Consider the following 21998-nt stretch of genomic DNA (forward strand, 5'->3'; position numbering starts at 1 on the left):
ATAAAACAAAGAACTGCGAATGCTGGAAATCTGAGACAGAGCAGAAATTGCTGGAGAAACTCAGCAGGTCTGGCAGCATCTGTGGAAAGAAAGTAGAGTCAATGATTCAGGTTCAGAGACCATTCTTCAAATCCACAGATCAGTAGTTTTAAAGAAGGGTCACTGGATCTGAATCATTGACTCTGCTTTCTTGGTACAGATGCTGCCGGACCTGCTGAGTTTCTCCAGCAATTTCTGTTTTTGTCATAATACTTACATGTGATCTCGTCAATGGTCTATGCAAATTTAATAAAATATCTTGCATCTCAATTCTATCCTTGTGGAACTGGAGCTTGGGGCTGAATTTTGCCAGAAAATCAGCTGTCATTTTTGTCCCATTACACCGAGGGTTTCTCTCACTGTAACCTAGCAAGGTTTTCATGTTATCATCCCAAACTCACCTTATTAATAAAGTAACGCACTCCAATGGTGCTCTGCTTGTCTGATATTAACTTGATTCTCCCTGTCAGTGTAGACAGAATTACTTGACATTTCTGGGTGAAATAGCTGCACAGAGGCCAGTCTCCTGTCACCAGGTCACACTTTATTGACATATGGAAAGTCCTTGACACTGATCTAGTTCGCTCAGAGCTAACTCTCAGGGTAAACAGAATCTCTGACAATCCTGTTTATATCTGTCAGCCAGGGCTTCCTTATGTACCAGATTAAGAATGCCGATCAGTACACTGGGAACTCCCAGGACTCCAGTGCAAATGCCATATTTAAAAGGCCACTGTTCAAACCCAGTCAAGCACTGGCAGGCTCGTGCTGGCCTGCATGGTTTGTGACGTTTGCCCTGGACACGACAGATAATGCGAAAATGGCATCCCGTTTTGTGAGCACAGACTTTGGAAGTCCTGCTAGACTGGATGGTGCAGAGCAGGGCCATCCTATTCCCCCAAGACTGACTAAGGAGGTCACAACACCAGACCCTGCCAGGCTGTTCTGGGCTTTCCACCTGGGTCGGTGTGGTCTCAACCATTCACCAGGAATGTCCAGCAATGCTGCAAAAATATCAGTGACCTTCTGTAATCCATCAGGGTAAGTGGCAATCAATATCTTCTCTTTGTGACCTGACACTCTCACTACCTCTGTGACACTGCACTCAGCTCCTACTGAGGCACATGCCCTACCACTCTCAACAAATACCAGCCCAGCAGTATTGCAGTGAGGAGTGCCTGTGCTTCAAAGTGCAGCACTGACATATGAACGTGTGCTGGAAGTGGTTCACAGATGTGCTATGATAAGGCAGTGAGGCATGTACCTGTCACATGGCAAAGTCTGTGGATGTGGGCTGCATGCAGCCACTGCTGACAAAGTGTGCCCTGAGATGTTGATGCCTTGTGTCCAAGATGGAGTTCCAGAGGAGCAGGTGGAGAGCTGGAATCCTGCCAGTTACTGCTGTAACTTTCATGTCACAAATTCTTGGCATCTAGTTTCTGTTCTTTGGTAGAATGAGAAACTGCGTATTAAAGTGACATATTCAGTTAATGAGTGATCATCTACAGTAATAGCACTCTCCCTGTTCACTATTGGGAATCTTATTTCAACATTCAACACTTGGTTGGAAAATGGGACTTTTTAATCTCCATACCTAGAAAGGCCTCGCTGGATATCTCATCCGATTTTCCCATGCTTCTCACGATAGCCCCTGTTGGTCAGGGACTGAGAAGATTCTGTCCTTCTCATTTGTTTCATTTGCTTTAACTTAACCAGAGGGGCAACCAGAGTGAACTGCATATCTGCACTCCAAAATCTCTTTTTATTCCTTTACCCTATTCTGGCACCCTATTCCACAGAGTATGTGGCCTCTTTATTCTACCTATCGAAGTATATAATCTTATATTTATCAAAGTGGAAATTAATTTGCGAACTGCAAGGATATTACTGGCTTCTTGTAATTTGTCATAGCCTTCTTCAGTTGTAATTAAACCTCCCAGTCTCCACAATTTGGTATAATCTACAAAATGTTAAGTTGTATTTCTAATTCCCAAGTCAAATAATTTGTGTGAATTTAAAACAGCAATGATCCCTGCACAAATCTACTTGTAACATCATTTCCATCATCTGCCAGACAAAATCTGAAAAGTTTTATTTTCTGTTTTTTACCCCTTTTACTTCCCAGAATTTTGCTTCTCCCTGATCATGTGCTTTGAGCTTCATCATGTTTGTCATATGTAATGTTTTGTCAAAGTCTTCTTATATTTTCATAGTTGCACATGAAGTCAGTTCATGATGACTGTCTTTCTGCTGGTTCCAGTATAGCTTTGATGTTGTCAGTTCCAGAAATTCCTCTATTCTTTAAGTTTGTATCATTCATTGTAACATAAATGTTATATGAAATACAGGAAAAAATAGATAATGCAGAGGTTTATAATTCAATTTGTTCACCTCTGAGATCGTGCTTTGAATGACCTAACCAATAGGATTAAAACCATCACTCGTCAAGAGTATTATTAAGGATGAGATTGTAGAGTACTTGGAAGTGCAGGGTAAAACAGGGCTGAGTCAGCACAGCTTCATCAAAGGGAGGTCGTGCCTGAAAATCTGTTTGAATTCTTTGAGGAGGTAATGAGCAAGTTGGACAAAGGACACCCTGTGGACGTAATCTATTTGGATTTCCAGAAGGCTTTTGACAAGGTGGCATAGAGGAAGTTGCTAAATAAGATGAGGCCATGGTGTTAGGGGCAAGATTCCAGGTTGGATGGAGAATTGCCTTGACTGGCAGAAGACAGAGAGTGAGGGATAAAGGGATCTTTGTTTCAGGATGGCCTAGTGGAGTTCCGCTGAGGTCAGTTTTGGGACCACTACTATTCACATTACATATTAATGATCTGGATGAAGGAACTGAGGCCATTGTTGCTAAGATTAAGCTAACACAATTGAGGAAGTGGACAGGTTGCAGAAGGACTTGAAGAGTGGGTAAAGAAGTGGTAGATAGAATACAATATGGGAAAGTGTGAAGTTATGCAGTTTGATAGGAAGAATAGAGGCATAGACTATTTTCCAAATGGGGTAAAGCTTTGGAAATCTGAAGCCCAAAGTGACCTGGGAGTCCTAGTTCATGATCCTGTTAATATTAACATGCAGATTCAGTTGACAGTTAGGAAGATAAATACAATATTAGCATTCATTTCAAGAGGGCTAGAATACAAGAGCAGAGATGTACTGCTGAGGCTGTATAGGCTCTGATCAGATGTCATTTGGAATATTGTGAGCAGTTTTAGGCTCCGTATCTAAGGAAGGATGCGCTGACATTGGAGGAGGTTCAAAGGATCATTACCAGCATGAAGGGCTTGTCATATGCAGAACAGATGGTTACTCTCCATCTGGTTTTTAGAATGATGAGGGGAATCTTATTGAAACTTAAAGAATACTGGAAGGCCTAGATAGAATAGATGTGGAGAACACGTTTCCACTAATAAGAGAGACTAGGTCTCAAGGGCACAGCCCCAGAGTAAAAGGACGATCCTTGAGAACTGATATGAGAAGGAATTTCTTCAGTCAGACGGTAGTTAATCTGTTGAATATATTGCTGCAAAAGGCTGCGACCAAGTCATTGAGTGTATTTAAGACAGAAAGGTTCTTGATCAATAAGGGATCAAGGGTTACGGGGAGAAGGCAGGAGAATGGAGTTGAGAAGTATATCAGTCATGATCGACTGGCAGAGCAGACTTGTTGGGCTGAATGATCTAATTCTGTTACTAGATCTTATGGTTTTATAGCTCTGTGTGGACTGCAAAACGTTTCACATGAAAACAGTTCACTCGGTCTCCATCCAGTTCATTGTACATGTATTCGGACTGAAAGCACATATGCAACCATGTTCAAGTTAATATTAAACTTTCAATTGTGTCAGAGAAATAAGAGGGATATTAGTCTCAGCTCAAGATAATGAGAGCCTTATAGCTCATTTGATCCATTCTATAGTGATAATGAGATCTGACATAATTAAATGGGGGAGAAAACACCTAATAATAAAAAACAACCGAATGTGTCTGGTTTCAATTTTAGAAACTTCTAAACACCTCACTCAAATATCGGCCTGCCTCTGCCAAATCTGTCTGGGTGACAATTCGACAGAAGCCTCACAATGGAGGCAGCAGTGTTAAAATCTTCATATTGTGAAAATTATATTGTGTCGTAATATTTCTGACTGTGAGTAATAGAGGATTTTTAACATGCACTTGCCAGAAGGATATCCATTATCACTAACTCCTGTTTCTGTAAACTCTTAAATGAGTACATACATATTCTGCAATGTTTCTCATTTCTGGCCAGTTGAAACCTTGTTCAAAAATAGACCATAATCAATGAAATAACCCAATGGTTAAAATAACCTAGGCAACAAAAGCCACTTCAGAAGACCATGAGCCATTATGATAATCAGTCTGCAATCCCTCAGAATGAATAGCAGGCTTGTAGTGAGATGAAAAGCTCCACAGATACTTGAAGAGGACACAGCCATGAACCAATTCATAATGAAGTGTTTAGTATGAGCAATAGCACAGGATATTAATTTAAATTACACACATCATGTTAAAAACAGATATTGATTTCCCTGTTGTTCTCTTTCTCAGTTACAAAGGGAAATAAACTCACAGTGCAGATATTTTCAACTGTCCTAGAAGACATACAAAATCTTAATCTATTTTTGTCCCTATAGGTAATGTGATTTAGTCAAATTATTGGATTGTTTTGTGATATTGTACTTTCATCATTGTAATATCTTAAACTTCTGAAGGCAAATCTTAGAACCCCCAGTTTTTGTCAACCCCATTTCCCCACACCTCAACTGCAGCATTTTAAGCTTTTGTGATTCTCCTATGACTAATATCTCCCTCCAATCACACACAAGTGATTCTTACTGTTTTTGAGTCTGCACAACACCATGAACATCAGCCAAGGTAGTACTATAGCACCTTTACCATATTCCTTTACGCCCAATGTCCAAAAATGGACACATGTCATTTGAGACTCCCATTGTGATCACACAGACAGTAACACAAACTCGACAAACTTAATCCTAACGCTAACCAAATTGATCATCAACTCTTTTTCAGCTTAGAGACACAAGGTTAGTTCCACCATTGCCCAGTTGAAACCCAGCTCACACCATAACTGGAGCCTTCCTGTTCTATTGAACTTAGCTTGGCAATGCTTTTGCCTATTAAATAGAGTCATACAGCATGGAAACAGACCCTTCAGTCCAACTTGTCTGCGCTGACCAGACATCCCAATCTGTCCTAATCACATTTGCCAGCATTTGGCGCATATTCCTCTAAAGCTTTCCCATTCATATACCCATCCAGTATGTCATCATTTTACCTGCCTCCACCACTTTATGACAATACTTTGACTTTAAGAGGTGTATTTTGTTTGTTTTTTTTCATAAAGAAAGGTTGAAACAGAGGTGTTAAGCAGTCTTCTCAAAGCAGTTTTTTTAGATTACTTACAGTGTGGAAACAGGCCCTTCGGCCCAACAAGTCGACATCAACCCACCGGAGCGCAACCCACCCAGACCCATTCCCCTACATTTACCCCTTCACCTAACACTACGGGCAATTTAGCATGGCCATTTCACCTAACCTGCACAATTTTGGACTGTGGGAGGAAACCAGAGCAAATCCACGCAGACACGGGGAGAATGTGCAAACTCCACACAGACAGTCGCCTGAGGTGGGAATTGAACCCAGGTCTCTGGCACTGTGAGGCAGCAGTGCTAACCACTGAGCCACCATGCCGCCCATTTTGTGAGGCTTTGGGTTTTTTTTTTAAGTTGAAACAATAGAAGCAGCCTGATGGATGGGAACTAGTTCCCACAGAACCAGGATTTTTATTTTAGCTTTCTGCTGTTGCTGGAGTCTTTAAACTGGCCGCGGAAGCTCTTATTCCTCTCTCTAATACAGCTAAAAGCTGGGGTACCCTTCCTGCTGCTAGAATTGACTGTGAGACAATGTATTTGCCTTTGCCAAGGGTGTGTTTATGGGATGTTGCTATATTGGAACAGTTAATTAGTAGTAGTTTAACTATATATATGTATATATATAAATTTGTTAAGCATTTTGGTAAAGTTACAATTAAAACAATTCTTTTCTTTTACTTTTCTTTAATGTATTTTAATGAAGTGTAAAAATAAAGTGTGTTTTGCCTAAAGTTAAAAAGTTTGCCCAATCAAAGTGCACCTGGAACACAATGCCTTGCACTTACTTTTAAATTAAGACAAAGTTAAGGTCTAGGCTATCTTCTTAATATATTTTTGAGGGGGTTTGATCTGGTGCGTAACAACTTCCTCTGGCAGCTCTTTCTATAGACACAGCACCCTCTGCATGGAAAATCTTATCTGTCAGGTCCGTTCTAAATCTCTATCTCTTACCTTAAACTACGCTGTCTAGTTTTGGACTCCCCAACCATAGGAAAAAGAACTTGTCTGCCCACCCTATCTGTGCCCCTCATGATTTTTAGAAACCTCCATAAGGCCAGCTGTCAGCTTCCAACAACCAGGGAAAACAGCCCCTGCCTATTTAGCGTCTTCCTATAACTCAAACCTTTCAACCCTGACAACGTCCTTGCAAATCTTTTCTGCACCCTATCAAGTTTAACAACATTCTTCCTATAGAGGGGCAACCAGGATTGTATGCAGTATTCCAAAAGTATTTACCAAAAAACTGAATAGGGCAGCTTAAAAATATAATCCATCATGAACAACAAAATTAAAGGTAAGCTGCTTGCTTAGGCCATGAAAACTAGTTTGTAAATAGGAAAGTTTACCAATGCTAGTAATGAGCAAGCTTCATTCTGAGTGAATATTTAAATAGTGTTCAAAGCAAATTTTAGTAATTTGGGTGTATAATACAAGAGTTTGCAATATTTCTGGCATTGGCATTTGTTGTGCTTTTCTTGCTTGAAGATGTTTTGCACCCTAATGCTCCACTTAATTCTAGATGAGATGTTGCAATAATGACTTATTGCTCAACTTCCTGACCAACAAGGCAGGGGGAAAGCAGATCAAATGCACCACTGAATAAAAATAAAGTCTTAAAGACAAATTCAATCTGACCAACTATGCAAGTAAATAAATGCCGCACTCTCATTAGACTTCATGAATTTTTGATCAGCATGTATAACTGATAATGGTACATGATTTCTGCCAGATCTGCCATTGCTACCTGGTAAAATATTGTATTTTTTTTAATGACTGTTTTAAGTACATCTTAAAATTACAAATAATTGCTTCTACTACATTCACCATTGGAGACCTGAAACTGCACTATAGCTCATGGATGGTTATGATAATGTAATCTATAGTAAACAATAAATTGTTATATTATTCAGCAATGACCCTACAGAAGTCATTCATATTGGACTCAGCTGAATATAAATAACAATTGTTGGACACTCAGATGAAAACACTTTTCCTTAATGGTGACCTACATATCAGAATGCGTTAGAGCAAAACTGTGCTGCAGCTTGCCTGAAGGTCTGTTACTTTATAAGGTGAGGCTTTTCCTGGAAGTAGTAACCACATCTATGAAAAGACAAGAAGCAAAGTGACTACCTGCAGAAGCGGCACAGCTCATTTTCGACTCAGTTGGAAATAATGTGGTTTAGTTTTGCAAATGCTTTATTGAAAATAAGCGAAGCTGTTTTTCTGTATGTGCAGTCTAAACTTTCATGTTTTTTTTAATTTGAAGTTTACTTGAGAAATGTTATTTTAATGTAGGTGCAACGTAGCACTAATATCACATGACAGACCAGCAAGTAGTCTTAAAAGTGTTAGAGCTAAAAACCTAGTTGATCAGTTTCAAGTTGTCCTTATCGGTATATGTGTGAGGAAGGTTGCAAGTGTTAAACTGATGTTTGATCACGGAATCATATAATTTACAGTGCACTTAGAGGTCATTAGGCTCATCATTCTCTTTGAAGATGCAAATAATTGCTCTTTCTTTTTGCTTTAAGTATAAAGTATATGCTGGAAAGCTGCAAGGTATAATTTTCAAATTCACGTTTCCCAGTTAATAACACTACAACTCTGTTGAGGGTTGTTTTTGTGAATGCTCCAAGAGACTTCATTTAGAAGCTGCATTGCTTGGTGCTTTGTGCATTTGCTGGAAATTAAGTTATTTAAGATTGCAGCAGGCACTTAATATTAAGTGTATTACAGATAATGAAATATGTTGAATAACATCAATAAAGCACATTTTTCATGAGGAAATGAGCCCAATATAATCAACGGGCTATTGAAAAAAAGGAAAATGCAATCTTATCTCCAGTTAGCAATACTTTCATATAACGATTTTGTTGCCACAGAAAATGCGTGCAATAATAAGCAGGTACAAATTCCTTTCAGATTTTAAGTAGATCTAAATTAGGTCAGACAGCTGTATTCAGACTATGAACTGCAGTTCTGCTTGTTTCAAACACAGCCACAAATGCTATGCCATGTAATATCTGAGGCTGACTGCAGAATCAATGGCCTGATTAAGTAATTCAAATTAATGTCCCAAAGTGTGGAGGCTAGAGGCACATTCTTAATAGTGAAAGGATGACATAGTAATTTGTGTAAAAGATGGTTTATATATAAAAACATCAAAAATCAGCTTAGCGTCTGACTCCAAACCACACTCAAATGCAAAAACTGTCTGATACTACAACCACTGTGTTATTCACATCATGTCAGTCGTTGTGTAACACCTGTTTAATTTTATGTCAAGTTAAAGACGTTCAGTTAGGTGAGAGTAATGTGGTGCTGGCAATATTAACCTTTTCTTCAGTCCTGTATCACACAATGTAGGCAATATTCAGAAAAATAATGCTGGTGATGTTCTAGACTAGAATCTGAAATATACTTGGACTCATAAAGCCGATGTTGCAGAGTTATTTTCTGGTATAAATTAGATTAGATTAGATTAGATTAGATTAGATTACTTACAGTGTGGAAACAGGCCCTTCGGCCCAACAAGTCCACACCGACCCTCCGAAGAACAACCCATCCAGACCCATTCCCCTACATTTATCCCTTCACCTAACACTACGGGCAATTTAGCATGGCCAATTCACCTAGCCTGCACATCTTTAGATCGTGGGAGGAAACCGGAGCACCCGGAGGAATCCCACGCAGACACGGGGAGAATGTGCAAACTCCACACAGACAGTTGCCCGAGGCAGGATTTGAACCAGGTCTCAGGCGCTATGAGGCAGCAGTGGTATTGTTTTTAGTGAGAGGTGTTTTAATAGGACACATCAAAGAAACACTCTACACATTGGTAAAAGAATCCATATATTTGATTATATGATGACTTAATGAGAAGAGTTTTCTGATAGTCAGGGCCTACTATTCCACAAGAGGACAAAATGTATAAATATATAAAATCTCAGAGATGACCAAAATGTTCAATGACCCTGACTGACTGCTGCTCAGGACAGAAGTAATCACACCATGTTACTTCAGTTATGAGAAATCAAATAAAAATCACAATTTATTGTAACACATGTAACATTAACAGAAACATAAAAGGGAAGGACTTCTAATTCATGCAACTTAAAATAAACTCCTTCAAAACCCCAAACACAAACACACTTACACATGCACACACATACTTTCTCACTCTCTTTCTCTTTCTCTTTTTCTCTCTCTCTCTCTCACACACACACACACTTTAATCACATTTAAAACAGACAATAGAAAACAGTTTAACACATATACTGTGGGTGGAAAGGAATATAGATATATACTATATGGAACAAAATTTGAAAAAAATTATAAGTCCAGACCACAAAGTGGAACATTTTTACTCACACTGCTCAAGATTTTTATAATGAAGAGATGGTATTATCTGGAAATAGATACTTGTCCTCCGATTTGATGATTGATCAGGTGGATATTTTTGTTTTCTTTGAAGCATTTTTCAGTTTTCTGTTTATTTTCCTAGCACAGTTGGGAGTGGGGTGGTTGGTGGAGGAGCGGGCTGTGATTGGCAAGAAGAGGAGAGAGAGAGAGAGAGAAAAGGATGCTTTCAGTCTGCAGGCACTGGACATTGTCCACTTTCTTCTGTTCTTGGCATGTACAGCTGTTTTTAACAAACTGAAATTCAACAGATCAGCGGGCTGTTTAACTCAAAGATTCTTAGTGCCATTCAGTCTCAAATGGTTCCTCTTTTTGCATTCAAAATGAAACATAGTATTGCACAGCTCAACAATATGAAACAATTGATTTTCAATTTGCAAAATGTACTTTTTTTTCAGTTATGGCAGTCCAGCTTCCATTTCAGCTTACAGTTCCAAAAAATGAAAATATGTGACCTCACAATACAGTAAACAAATTCTTATTTCCGTTATATTGAAAGTTGCATGGTTTATTTTGCAGATACTGGATAAAAGAGTTCTGGATAATGTTTAAAATGGACAAAGCTCTTTCAGAAACAATGGAAAGCTTTCAGGAACTGGTCAGAAGGAATGGCGAAGAGTCACATTCCCAGTTCATTGACACATCACAAATGTAAGAAAAGAAGTTTGCATTCAATTTCTCTAAGACATAAGTACATTAGAAGGACTGTTCTAATTAGCACTCGAAGAATTATGTTTGTTTTAAGAATATTTGTACATGAATGGAGGTGAGGCATGAGGGAACATTTGGGGAAAATTTCAATGCAATCTTTTTCAAACATAGGCTCAGGTTTATGCCAGAATTGAGTGCCTCTCTGTTGTGGTGAAAGTAACTGGACTTGGCTTGGAATTTGAGCATGTACAGTTTACAGAGGTAGCTCACACTACTCCTGGTCAGGCAGGTGTCTGAAGTGTGCAAATAATATCAGGTGAAAGCAGTGCTGAAAGCTTGTGCATTTTACTAGATTGCTAATATTTTGGACAGGTATAACATCTAGGGTGTAGGTTTGCTCGCTGAGCTGTAGGTTTGATATCCAGATTTTCCATTACCTAGCTAGGTAACATCATCAGTGGCGACCTCCAAGTGAGGCGAAGCTGTTGTCTCCTACTTTCTATTTATATCTTTCTCCTGGATGGGGTTCCTGGGGTTTGTGGTGATGTCATTTCCTGTTCGTTTTTTGAGGGGTTGATAGATGGCATCTAGATCTATGTGTTTGTTTATGGCGTTGTGGTTGGAGTGCCAGGCCTCTAGGAATTCTCTGGCATGTCTTTGCTTAGCCTGTCCCAGGATAGATGTGTTGTCCCAGTCAAAATGGTGGTTTTTTTCATCCGTGTGTAGGGCTATGAGGGAGAGAGGGTCGTGTCTTTTTGTGGCTAGCTGGTGTTCATGTATCCTGGTGGCTAACTTTCTTCCTGTTTGTCCTACGTAGTGTTTGTGGCAGTCCTTGCATGGTATAACATCTCTTTAGATCTTGTCCTGGGACAACTTTGGGAGAGATAAGCTGTTATTCAGAGGAGATAAAGCATCCTTTAGAAGCGGTGAGGCACTTCTTTGAGAGATCACTATGCTTTGGTTTAATAACTCACCCAAAAAATTATACTTCAGAGAATGTCCATACCGTCAGTACTGCACTATCACATATTTAGGGATTTAGTCTATGTTCTCAATTTAGTTGTTTATTTGATGTAATAAAGATATGGAAATAGTGATGGATTATAATGTACAGATCTCTTAACAGTAATCATTTTCATTGTTAAAGAATTCATGAAGTCACCTATTAATGATGAGAAGTGACTTGAGCTAAGACTGATGATTCCATGTGCTATGCTGCTCTTATGGACTAAAGCCTGCATTATTCTGCCCTCATGGAGTCTATCTATCATAGATTGATACTCTTCTCTGTAGCCTTCAGACTTAGCCCCGAAGGCTAAGTTGCTTTCCCAGTTAAGGACATCTCTCTAGGGCTGGAGAGGAAATAGGAGAGGATGGGCAGGATTGTTGTTATACACATTGATACCAACTACATTGATATGATTAGAAAGGAAATTCTGTTGAAAAATTTGAACAGTTAGGATTTAAAAGGTGGCCTTCCAATGTAATAATTTCTGGATCAGCACTTGAGCCATGGACAAGCTGGTATTGGGCAAGTAAAGACAAGGAGTTAAATGCATTGCTCAGACTGTTATAGGGAGGAATGGACTTGAGCACATGCAGCACTTGCACTCATACTGTGGTAGATGGGAGACGTTGACCAGATGTAATTTGAACTGTGATGGGATCAGTGTCCTGGTGAATTGGTTAAATAGAACTGCAGAGAAGGCTTTAAACTAATTGGAGGTAAGGGGAAAGAAGTCCTGAAGGTATTTAATTACTGATACTTAGAGTGGGACAAGAAGTGATAGAGTGTAGAAACATTTTAAAAAGCGGTCAAAGGAGAAAAAATGTTTTTTTTAAAAAAAGAGGCAAAATTAATGGCTCTCTATTGAAATGTTTTAGTATTTGGAGCAAAATAAATGAATTAATGGCACAAATAGAGGTTAATGAGTATGACTTTATAGCTATTACGGAGTTAAAGCTAGGAACTAAATAATCAGGGATATATCACTTTTCAAAAGGATAGACAGGAAGCGAAAGTTAATGGGCTTGCTTTGTTAGATGAAATAGACATAATAGCAAGATCTGATGCAATAGCAAGGTAAGGAAGATTAGAAACCATATGGGCAGAGATAAGAAATAACAAGGGGAAGAAGACACTGTTGGAAATGGTCCATATGCCTCTAAACAGTAGCTATGTTGTAGAGCTTTTCCTATGGCGGTTGTTCGGCGAAAAGGTTTAGCTTATACAGTAGTTCTCTCACTCTCTCATAAACAGTGGTGTTACAGTAGTCACTTCCCAATCTATAAAAACCATTCCAGAATCTGTGAAACTTTAAAGGACTCCTCATACACTACTACTGGTAGCAGTGATATGAAAAACACAACAAGGTGGTCAGAGATCTACAGATATCAATGTAGATATTTCAATGGAACAAAATACGATATTGATCTAAGAAATGGGGAGAAGAGACAAAGGTATTTCAGTAACGTAGTGCTGATAAGAGAACAGATTCTTGAAACCACATAACAGGTAATGGGACACTCCAATACGTGTCTCATCCTGTTTGACAAATATGTTTGAATGGACTGTCTGGACATCTTTACATTTATTTGGCAGCAATACACGTGATTGGTCACGGAAAATCACACAACGGATAAAACCAAACTGTAGCAAAAAGCGAAAAGTTTCTCTCCTGTTTGATCACTTGGAGCCAGGAGAGCTGGCTGAACACCTAACCTACCTCGAGTTCAAGTCCTTCCGGAGGATCTCTGTAAGTATGCCATTAACTGTATTGAGATATTGGAGGGAAAGTACTCAGATCAGAATACTGTCTTAAAATGATCTCTCTATTTTACATTACTGAGTGAGATAAAACACTTCTTCAATTTACTCATTTAAGACTCAAACACTTACAGATAAATTGCAAAGTAGAAAATTGTGATGGATACTGAAATGATTGATGATGTGTGGGAAATCATTAAATTCTGACAAAGCAGACAACACCAGCGCAGCAGTAAGAGAAATGATCCTGGACTTCCATTTATCATGCATTCAAATTCAATCAATCACACTAGGAAAGTACCTCTTCTTAACTTATATTTGAATTTCAAGGATTGATTCATAGTGGGGTTTCTAAATTCCAACCTGAATGTCCAGTGACCATTTCGCCTTTATGAATTTGTGTTGATAATGTATTTGTCCAAAACAGTTTGAGTAATACTAAAATAGTTAAAAATTCATCCAGAAAATACAATGTTATCATGGCATTTTTGTTTTGCTTCCCCCAAACCCCGAATACGTTTCTCCTTATAGAATGCAATCAGCTACATTTGGGAGAATCTTCGGTCCATTGTGTTCATGTCGGGTCTCAGGAAAAACAATTCAGCTCATCCATGCCTCTTTCTTTTCCCTGATTCTTTTCTCTATTCATTTCAATATCCAGTTACCAGTGAAAAGTCAGAATGGAATTTGTCCTCACCCCATTGCCTTTATTCACTGAATGGCAGGTGGAACTCTGACATTGTATTCTGAGATGTATAGGTTAGATTTGACGCTACCATGTACTGGGCATTCCACACTTGAATCTGCAAATGAAATCAATCTGACATTGGCACTAATTACACAACGCCTTTCATGTTCTTGCCTTACTGTGACTCTAAAAGTAGCTTTGGGATATTGAAAGTTGCCATTGTCCTCGAGGACAATTGTCTGCTCTCTTATTAAAAAGAGACAACTGTGGTGTGTCTAAACTAAGGATCACCACACTTCAGACAAGGGGGTGAGACTGAGAAGATGGAACCCATGCTGTCTGTATCATTCAACCTTGCAAAACAACTAACTGATCCCTGACACTCATCCAAGAATGATTTTGCCTTTCATGTCCTCAGGTCAACCCAAAACAATGGCAGCCAATCAAGTAATTTCTCATTTAATTGTTCTAATGTAGGAGCCATGGTAGTTAACCTGTGCATGTTAAGATCTGCAAACAATAAAGGAATAAATGACCAACTCTTTCACGTATTGCTGAGAGAGAAATGTTAGGCAGGACTTTGGGAGAATTCCCCACCTGTTCTTTAAGCAAAGCCTTAGGAACTTTCATGTTCGCCTGAGAGTTAGCAGATGGTTTCACATCTCATTTGAAAAACAGTCCTCTAGTACTGCACTGAAACAGTCTATTACATTTTGTGTTTAGGGCTTACAAATCTCTTAAATGGAGCTTGTACCTGCAGCCTTTTGAGTCAATGCTCTATTGCTGCCACTGAACAACAGTGGACACTTAGCATATTACACTTGTCCCTCCATAACAACATAGAAATGCTATTACATGCAAGGCATCACTTATACCTTCAGTACTGCCTTTGGAGGTAGTTTATGGTGCATTATTGGTGACAGTCTCTCCCTAATAAAAAAGATAACAGAGGCAAAGGTACTGGATATCTTTTTTTTTCTCATTGCTGGTTGTAAGAGAGCTCAAGCATTTAATTATTGTATCTTTTAAATATTCTTGAGCTGTATAGATCTGTTTGTCACATACAGGACCATCCCTCTATCATAAGTCAGAAGTGCTGAAGATTGCACAATGTTCATGTCCAAGTACAACAAGACATGACAATATCCAGGCTTGCGCTGATAAGTGGCAAATAATGTTTGTGCTACACAAATGTCAGACATTGACCATCTCCAATGAAAGAGAATTTAGCCATCATCCCTTAGCATTCAATGGTACCACCATCACCAACAACACCCTAGGGGTTACCATTAATCAGAAACAAAACCGGTCTAGCCATATAAAATCAATGCCTTTAAGGGCAGTTTGGAGGCTAAGAATCTTGCATTTAGTAACTGATATTCTGACTCCCTCAAACCAATCCACAAGGCCAAAGGCAGGAGTGTGATCAAATCTTCACCAATTGCCTGAATAGGTACAACTTCAACAACACTCAAGAAGCTTGGCACAATCCTGGATAAAGTAGCATACTTGACCAGCACCACATCCTGCGACATCTACTCCCTCGACCACTGATGCTCAGTAGCGTCAGTGTGTACCATCTATGAGATGTACTGCAGAAGTGCACCATGGGTCCTTGGAGAGCACCTTCCAAATCCATGATTACTACCATTTCGATAGCAGATACATGGGAACTCCACCCACCTGAAATTTTCTGTCCAAGCCATTCACCCTTCAGATTTGTAAGTATATCACCATCTCTTCAGTACCATTGGTCAAAATCCTACAACTCATTCCTAATAGTTCTGTGGGTCTACATACACCAAATTAACTGCAGCAATTCGAAAAGGCAGCTCACCATCACCTTGCCAAAGGCAACTAGGGATGGGCAATAAATGCTGGCTCAGTCAGCAATGCCATACATTCTATAAATTAATTAAAGCATACAGAAAGATCTATTGTCAACCAAATTGATGTGAATTCAATAATTGTGCAATTCAATTAAAAGCTGTTCTGCAACATAAAGGCAGCTTAAGGTGAACCAGGAAATTAATGAATAGAAAATAGAGTATAACCAGGACTTATTTTATCCAGTTTTCAGATTATCAGAATTATGTGTTGACTGGCTGTGTAAAGGACAATCCCACGATGGAACGTTCTGTTGCTTTGTGTAATGGCATTTCACAGTGGGTCCAGCTTATGGTTCTCAGCAGACCAACACCACAGTTACGGGCTGAAGTCTTCACCAAGTTTATTTGTGTGGCTCAGGTACGGATGGCACTAGTTCCTCTTGACAAATAGGCAGCTTGTGTTGTTTGGTCATCTTTATTGTCATAGTAAATTTGAAGCAGAAGAATTAAAATTTGCTTTATCCGTATTTTGGCCATATATCACATAGTCTGACATAGTGTAATGTTTCAATTACAGCTGCAATGTTACTCAATGTCATTTGTTCTAATTTTTGGAATAAATTGGCGATTCACACTGAATCAGAAACCCGTGCAACTTTGAGAACCAAGTACAAAATGTAAAATTATAAAAAAATTCTGTCCAAACAAAGATTTCAACAAAAAGATAAAAGATTAAATTGTCACTGGGTCATAATTATAACTTAGCAAGGGAATTTTTCTTTAAGATTACACACTCAGGGAAATATGTACTCTTAAGTATTTCAATAGATTATATATTTTAGTGTTTTGAATCCAGGTGGAGGTGTTAATTATGGGTTGCAATGCAGTAGATTTGAATCTTATTGTTGTGCCATTATTCTTGTTTGATTTAGAAGGCATTGTCATCTTACCTTCTCTACAGAAACTCCAGCAGCTTCAGAACTTTAATACACTAATGGCAGTGGTTGGAGGTTTGTGTCATAGCTCAATTTCCAGACTCAAAGAAACAAGCACCTGTGTCCCTCATGATGTTCATAAGGTTAGTGTTTTCCTTCAGTGTTATAAACTGATCTTCTTGTGACATTGTAAGGCTTCATGCAACTGTTTTGCGGAACATTGCAAATCTGACTGCCACAACATAATTCCCCTAAATCTCTTTTGCTCAACTGTGACTCAAGCTGGGGTGTAGTTCCATAGGCAGCAGCGCTCTTCGGTATTTTGAGGTTGTGTTCATGTATGAGCCAAACAATGCATACAGTGGGGAACTGGACTGTGGGAGGCATTTCCAACAAGCTCAATGACATTGTCCCCAAATACCCATAGACATGGAGCTTCCAGATGCAGTCACTAAACAATGATCAGGAGTAGGGGGTACTGCCTAATTTTCACCTTCCGGCTCAGAGTTATGGAGGTCAATTTTTGTGGTCTCTACTGTCACCCAAGGTGACATTTCTTCAATATCATGGAAATGAAATTTCAGGAGGCCAACAACTTTTTTTCAAAGGAAAACAAGAACAGCAAATATTCTGGCCCTCTGTAGTTGTCAGGTTCCCATCTGTGGCAAGTGTAATATCGTTGGTCCATTTTGGCATAAAATAATATTCCACAGCCTGTATATGTCTTAGAAGCTGTCAGTCAGTTGGAAACAAATAAGCAAAGCAAGAACTAAGAAACAAAGATTGTATCTTGATTTGAATGCACAGTTTGGCTGTTCTAGGTAATATATAGAGTACAAACAGCATTATATATGGAATCAATGTGTAGGTGAAAAGATAGATTCAATGATCTTTCTGTGTTTTTCTGTGCAATTAAACTTTAGTATGTGTAAAAACAATCATCAAATCATATATCCTCTATGAAAACTGATATTTAAGATTTAGTGGTATTCATTTTCTATGATTTACAGTTTCAAGCCATCCCTTTTCAACAGGACATTACAATATAGATTGAAGAATAAAAAATGACACTCACAATGAAGGCAACTTGATTTTTATTTTATTCAAATGATTACTATGTATTCAGAAAAGGTTCCCTTACTAGCTACCTCCCCAAATGGTAGGCAGAATTTAATGTAATTGACATGATTTCAGCACATGGATTGGAGAGCCAGTGGGAAATCCTGCCTCACTTCTGAGGGGTAGGCCTGACCTCTCAGATATTTAACGGGATTCGGAATCCTATGGATGTAAATGCTGCTCACTAAAAGAGGCCAGAAACCAAACATAACGGACAGTGCCTTTGGCAGTAGTGTGTGCTCTTGGTTTTGAACTGAGGGAGACTGTCAGAATCAGCAAAAGACATAGTTCACAATTGAGTAAGGGTGGGAAGAGGTCATGAGAATAGGGTGCATGGAAATCAGAGATAAGGGCAAGGAGCAACCACTATCCCACCTTACGCTATCTTTCATGATTGAACACTAAGTGCTGAGGAACCCTTGTTATCTCCCTTTGCCTCCCCAAAACAGCGGATTCTTGCAGGATGAAAGCCAAAACCTGTTTGGCAGAGTTACATGGGCCCACAATCAACAGAAAAGGTATAAAATACCAACTTAACATGGTGCTGGCTAAATGCTGATGACTTATATGATAATGAATTTCCATGCCTTTATTTAATTCTATGTTTTCATTGGGCATGTATACTCTACAGCTGTCAAAAGGAAACTTAGTTGGAAGATAAATGATTCATTTTAAGCAAAAACATTCAGAAGCGCTTGTCTGTAACTTTGGGTTTTTCCAATGTAGGTGATGAATGAAATGACTGAGCTGCTCTCGTCCAGTGGAAACTACAACAACTACCGACGTGTGTACAGTGAATGCACAGACTTCAAGATCCCTATTCTGGGTGTCCACCTGAAAGATCTTATCTCACTACACGAAGCCTTGCCAGATTGTGTTGAAGACAACAAAATTAATGTACACAAATTGCAGACTCTCTACAATCACATCAATGAGCTTGTGCAGCTTCAGAACACTGCACCCCCATTAGATGCGAACAAGGACCTAGTGCACTTGCTCACAGTATGTCTGCCTGTACTCTGATAGTTGTTTGTCTCAGTTTTCGATTCCTAAGGGCAATCATTGGTAGAAGCGTGAAAGTGGCACCCCAAATGTTGGGGCATTTAGGTCTCAGAAATAGCAGGAAAACTGTAGCTAAAGCATACACAAGTGACATGAATTCAGCACCTTGACACAGTTTACAACAAAAAGCATCCTTTCATAAATGCAAGCTGCTTTTGAAAATGCTGAATAATACTATTTCTACAGACAGTATGAAAGAATGGTTCTAGAAAAAGTACAAATAATGCTGATTTATTAAGAGAAGCCCACAATTTGGATAAAATAGTTCCAATCCTCAAAAACAAAATATAAATCTACCATTTCCAGTATCTTATTCTGTACGAATCCTGAGATTGATGCCAATATATTGATGCTAGACCATACATTCATATTATAAAATATCAACATTGTGATTAGTCAGACTGATCACAAGCCCAGCAGAAATGAAACTCTTGATCAACCTACTGTTTTCATTATTAGAAAACTTCTGTCTGGATTTCTAAATTGCCCATCTCTTTGTATGATAGTCCCACATTAAGGTGTGCAAACTAAAATTTTAAGGAGGTGTCATCTTCAGACAATTCCTTTTATTTAACTATTTGAGAGGATAAAATTAAATTTTACAACTCAAATTAAAGCAAGTTAGCAAGTCACTTTCACAATCAACATGAGGAAATATTGATGAACTTGTTAAAATCAGAAAACCATTTCCTTCTGTGATCTGTGTAAAGTGCTTGACAAACAATAAATTGAATATTTTAAGAAAAACAACTCTATTATAATATAGAATAAATGCAATTTAACCTCACTACATTATTTCCCTTGTGCTTCTATACACTGTATTTAATTGAAGAGGAACTCTGGAAAGGTGCTCCCTGAAAGTTGGTGAAATTAAATTGATAAGCATTAATCTGAATACACTATTCCAGCAAACATTATTTTCAGTAGGTTCACTTAACCTGCAACCCCATCCTTTGTACTGGCGCCTCCATTCATTGGAGGTTTCATGATTGAATTTGAAGCAGAGATCTTGTGAAATCTGCCAGAAGCCTGTTATAAAGTCATTATTAGGTGAAATTATAAAAATTCAAATAGTGTTCTTCATCTGCAGAGTCTTATTAGAGATTATTACCCTCTGGGCAGCCTCATTAGGACATGCACAATAGAATGCATGTAGTGACAATAAATCAAAATATTCGCTAATGCCCAAACACTTCAGACTAGGACCAAGGTAAATTGTACTTTGAAAATTAATATTCAAAGCATAATTTATCAATGTTACCTGTCTATTAATTGACAAAAATCAATATTAAGTACATTATGATAGTCATGCTTATAAAGTCAATATTTTGTGGAATAACTTCTCCTGTCACAAAGTGTTGATCAAAGTTCGGGCACCACTTTCCAAGGTGAAGGTAAACATGAGAATATAAGCTGTCACCAGACATCTGTACATATCTTGGCTGTCTGCTCAATTGCAGCATTGCTGTAAAGTTGGGTGGTGTCACTACTTGCCTGTTTACATGGTGCACAGTTCTGGGATGGGGTGGGAGCAAGAGGAGAAAGAAATGGATGCTCATTCATGTCTGGATACTATGAGAAAATTGCTCATGGTGAATAATGTAACAAGTGACAGTTTAGCTTTCTCACAGGGATTAAGAATATAAGACATAGGAGCAGGAAAATGCTGCTTGGACCTTCAAATATGCCCCACTGATCATGGCTGGTATGCCCCAGGTCTCAACTCCTATTTCATGCCAACTCTTCATGGCCCTCAACTCCCTGATATATCAAAAATCTATCACCTCTTTAAATGTTTTGAGTGATCTAGCCTCCAAAACTCCTTGGGGAAAAGAATTCCATACATTTGCTAACTTCTAAGAGATCAAATTCCTTTGCATGTCAGTTTTAAGTGAATGTTCCCTAATTCCCCTACTAGTGGAAATATCTTCTCAACATCCACTCTGTGAAGCCACTTCAGAACCTGGTATATTTCAATAAGATTACCACTCATTCTGCTGAATGGTAATGAATAAAAGTCTAACCAGTGTGCTCCCTGATGTTTTTTGGCTGTGTGGACCTTGGAGGTCAATGCACAACAGTGACACCTGAATCAGGAATTCAAAGCCACATTTGCCATAACTGGACCCTTGGAGTGGCTGCAAGAATGCAGCTTAGATGGAATGCTGGTCCTAACCTGTTTAGCTACTCTTGACAACAGCCTCTCACAAATCAACATAGTGGATTGCGTTTGAACTGCCTCCAATGCCAAGTAAATCCTTTTTTAATTATGGGGCGCAAGACTGTACAGTACTTCAGATGCAGCCTCACCAACACCCTGGTAGCAAGACTTTACTATTTTTATCTCCAAACAATAAAGGCCAAAATTCCATTTGCTTCCTGAATTAGTTGACTTTTCATGCACAAGGACACTCAGACCCCTTTGTGCAGGAACTTTTTTGGAGTCTCTCACCATTTAAAGAAGAGCCTGCCCTTTTAGATTTTTCCAAGCAAAGTGCATGACTTCACACTTCTATGCATTAAACTCTATCTGCCAAATTCATGCCCCCTCACTCAACCTATCTATATCAGATTCCTCATGTCCTCATCACAATATGCCACTCCACACATTTTTGTATCATCAGCAAATTGGGATACATTGAAAGGATATTGGAGCGGGAGGGGGAGGATCCAGTTGTTGTGGTCCACGTTGGTACCAACAACATAGGCAAGACTAGGGTGGAGGACCTGTTTGGGCATTACGAAGCACTAGGCAAGAAATTGAAGCACAGGTCCTCAAGGGTCATAATCTCCGGATTACTGCCCGAGACACGTGCCAATTGGCATAGGGACAAGAAAATTAGGCAAGTAAACACGTGGCTAAGGGATTGGTGTGGGAAAGAGGGATTCCACTTCATGGGGCATTGGCATCAGTTTTGGAACAGGGGGGATCTGTACCATTGGGACGGTCTCCACCTGAACCGATCAGGTACCAATGTTCTAGCGAAGAGGATAAATAGGGTGGCCAGTAGGACTTTAAACTTCTGAGTTGGGGGGAAGAGAAAGTGAAAGCGACAGGGAG

At 39.0% G+C, this 21998-nt stretch overlaps 1 protein-coding gene across 3 annotated transcripts in view; it reads left to right on the top strand.

The window, feature by feature from the left end:
* Positions 1-21998, top strand: part of LOC122553731 (RAS guanyl-releasing protein 1-like) — a 117803-nt gene that overhangs the window by 53647 nt on the left and 42158 nt on the right. For 2 of the 3 annotated variants that reach the window (XM_043697995.1, XM_043697994.1), the window contains exons 4-9: positions 7474-7536; positions 10406-10537; positions 13140-13293; positions 16066-16239; positions 16783-16899; positions 18602-18877. In XM_043697995.1, the coding sequence (XP_043553930.1) occupies positions 7474-7536; positions 10406-10537; positions 13140-13293; positions 16066-16239; positions 16783-16899; positions 18602-18877 (916 nt within the window). Of the gene's footprint in view, positions 1-4180; positions 4706-7473; positions 7537-10405; positions 10538-13139; positions 13294-16065; positions 16240-16782; positions 16900-18601; positions 18878-21998 lie in introns of those variants that run through there. The other variant, XM_043697996.1, reaches the window with a different exon arrangement.

This window comes from Chiloscyllium plagiosum, chromosome 10 (genome assembly GCF_004010195.1).
Source record: "Chiloscyllium plagiosum isolate BGI_BamShark_2017 chromosome 10, ASM401019v2, whole genome shotgun sequence".
Classification (NCBI taxonomy): Eukaryota; Metazoa; Chordata; class Chondrichthyes; order Orectolobiformes; family Hemiscylliidae; genus Chiloscyllium; species Chiloscyllium plagiosum.